Below are 2314 nucleotides of genomic sequence, written 5' to 3'. Positions count from 1 at the left end.
TGGCAGCCGACGTTATATATACACTCGGTAAGCGTTTTAAAAGAATAAGAAAAAAATTCTTAATAAGATTGCTTAGGCAGCCCCACTGATTCCCGGACACAATTTAAGATCGTTTGGGAAACTCGTCCGGATAAATCCCGCATCTCCTGGAGTGTTTCGAGAGGCACGTCCAGTTCGGAATGGCAGATCCTGGTAAACGCCCAGCGAGTGATCACAATGCTTCTTCTTTGGACAATGTGTGTTCTCCATTGATATCAGCTTCAACCGGATCAGCGTGTGACGTCACTAAAACTGCTGATGTGGTATCGCTCCGGATGCGTTCCTGAGGACGATACGGATAGAGCTCATCCTCATCCACGAAATCTGCGGCAGTCACAGCATAACTTCCCTCTTCAGTATGAGCGAAGTCAGTAAAATGGACGAGGTTATTCTCTACCAGAAAGCCTCGACATGTCCTGGCTACTAAGCGTAATTGAGAGCATTCCTCCTCGATCACATCGTCGTCTTCCCGGATCGTAAGGTTCCCCGAAGCCTCGGATATGATAATCTCAGCGTTGAAAGCAGCGTATTTCAATGCGTCCAACACTGCTCGAATCCCGCCCTTTACACCTCGTAAAGGTACACGATCGAAGCGGACATTGCAGTAGTCTCCTTCCGGCGTTTCGTATCTCTCTTCGTGAAAATATTCAGCGGTAGGATGCATCCCTAAACTGCGATGCTGGATAAACCTTCTGGCATAATAAAGTTTGGGTCCTCTAACCGCCTTCAGCGTCTCGAGCCGCTCTTCTCGATCAGCTAACAAGTGAATAAACATTTTTGTTGGACGCGTTTGGTACGAGTATCGTTGTGCGCAACTCATTAACTTTCCTTGAGCATGGGCCACCGCCAAGTGCTGCTCTTGGACAAGATCACGCAGCACGACGTTGTGCGCCGCTTTGTTATTTAGCACAGTATCGTCCCCACCGAGACGCACGAGCGTCTGCAGCTCGAGGTTCTTTAGTTTAACCTGCAATGCAGCGACCTCCGCTTGCAACACCCGCTTCTCCTCTTTACGTAACGCGTGCGTGGACTTACGCTTCTTGTAGATGCGTTTCTTTTTCATTGGCCCCCGCGCGCTGTCACTTGCGTCGGAATGATCATAGGATCCAAGCGCCATCGTGGCGACGCGAGTCGGAGACGTGGCTGCCATGTCGGACTCTACGACGTTTACCAGGTCTGCGATACCGTCACAGCGTCGTGAAGTGGGGACAGACTCGTTCATCGTGCAGTTTGAGCCTGTCAACTTGGAGCTCGTCGACGAAACCAGAACGGATGGCGCTTGTGCACGATCAAGCTGAAGCGCAAGTGACAAGGACCATTGTGTTCCAGCGAAATAGAAAACAGGTAGTTACCACTCGGATGGAAAGAAGAAGAAAAAACGAGCGTAATCATAAATTCTATTACTGTACGCACGCCTTTTATGTAGGTAGACCTAGAGGCAGTTGAAACACCTGGTACGTGCCCTGTGATCGAATCGACGTCTCTCGCGGGTCCATCACGGCACCGTGCGAGATGTTGAGTTTCGTGTGATGGATATTCGTGCAGGCCCAGCGTATGAGGACGATGCCACGCCTTCAGCTTTCTGCTTCGGTGTGTCCAGCCAGGTACGACACCAACATGGTGTCGTCGAACGCGCTCCCGCGGTCTGTACGGATGCAGCTCGTCCTCGTCTACAAAGTCTGTGGATGTGACCGCGTAGCAGTCTCTGCCGCTCTTATCACTCACTCCCTGTATTAAAGTACTCTGTGAAATGCACCAAATCGTTCTCTACAGGGACACCTCGGCTGGTCTGGGACACTAGTCACATCTGCGAGACGTTCATTTCGTCGTCCTCGCGATCTGTAATGTTACCTGACGTCTCGGAAATGATGATCTCGACATTGAACGCAGCTTGCAGCACTGCGTCAAACACAGCGCGGACGCTCCTTTCACAGCGTGTAGCGTTTTGATCCCGAACCGGGCAATACAGACCCCCCCCATCCTGGCAGTGGGAATAAAAACGTTTTTATAAAAAAACGTGTATTTACGCCAGTTTAGACGTCTTTTCATTTTCGAGCGCCTTTTATTGTCACTATCGATGTTCATTCAAGGGTACAGTGAGCCTAATTTGCGGCTGGTGTCAAAACTAAAGCATCCCAAAAACTGGCCCTCTGATCCTGGCTTCCACGTTAAAGCCGTCGATTGAGGAGATAAGTGTTACCAAACCATAAATTGTGCTCCCTTTTGAATTTCTTGTTGAGTCGAATTGCTTAAATAGCCTAGCAACTTGTCATCT

The 2314-nt window shown here is 49.7% G+C and overlaps 1 protein-coding gene across 1 annotated transcript; it reads right to left on the bottom strand.

The window, feature by feature from the left end:
* Positions 1–211: 211 nt before the first annotated feature.
* On the bottom strand, positions 212–1261 carry PITG_06064 (uncharacterized protein; the record flags this gene model as incomplete). Its single annotated transcript, XM_002998214.1, has 2 exons — positions 212–390; positions 964–1261. 2 exons carry the CDS (start codon positions 1259–1261, stop codon positions 212–214), a joined length of 477 nt encoding a protein of 158 aa, XP_002998260.1.
* Positions 1262–2314: the final 1053 nt, after the last annotated feature.

This window comes from Phytophthora infestans, genomic scaffold, assembly GCF_000142945.1.
Source record: "Phytophthora infestans T30-4 supercont1.9 genomic scaffold, whole genome shotgun sequence".
Classification (NCBI taxonomy): domain Eukaryota; phylum Oomycota; class Peronosporomycetes; order Peronosporales; family Peronosporaceae; genus Phytophthora; species Phytophthora infestans.
Note: the sequence above shows the minus strand (reverse complement) of the source record. Positions and strands in the feature narration are given on the sequence as shown.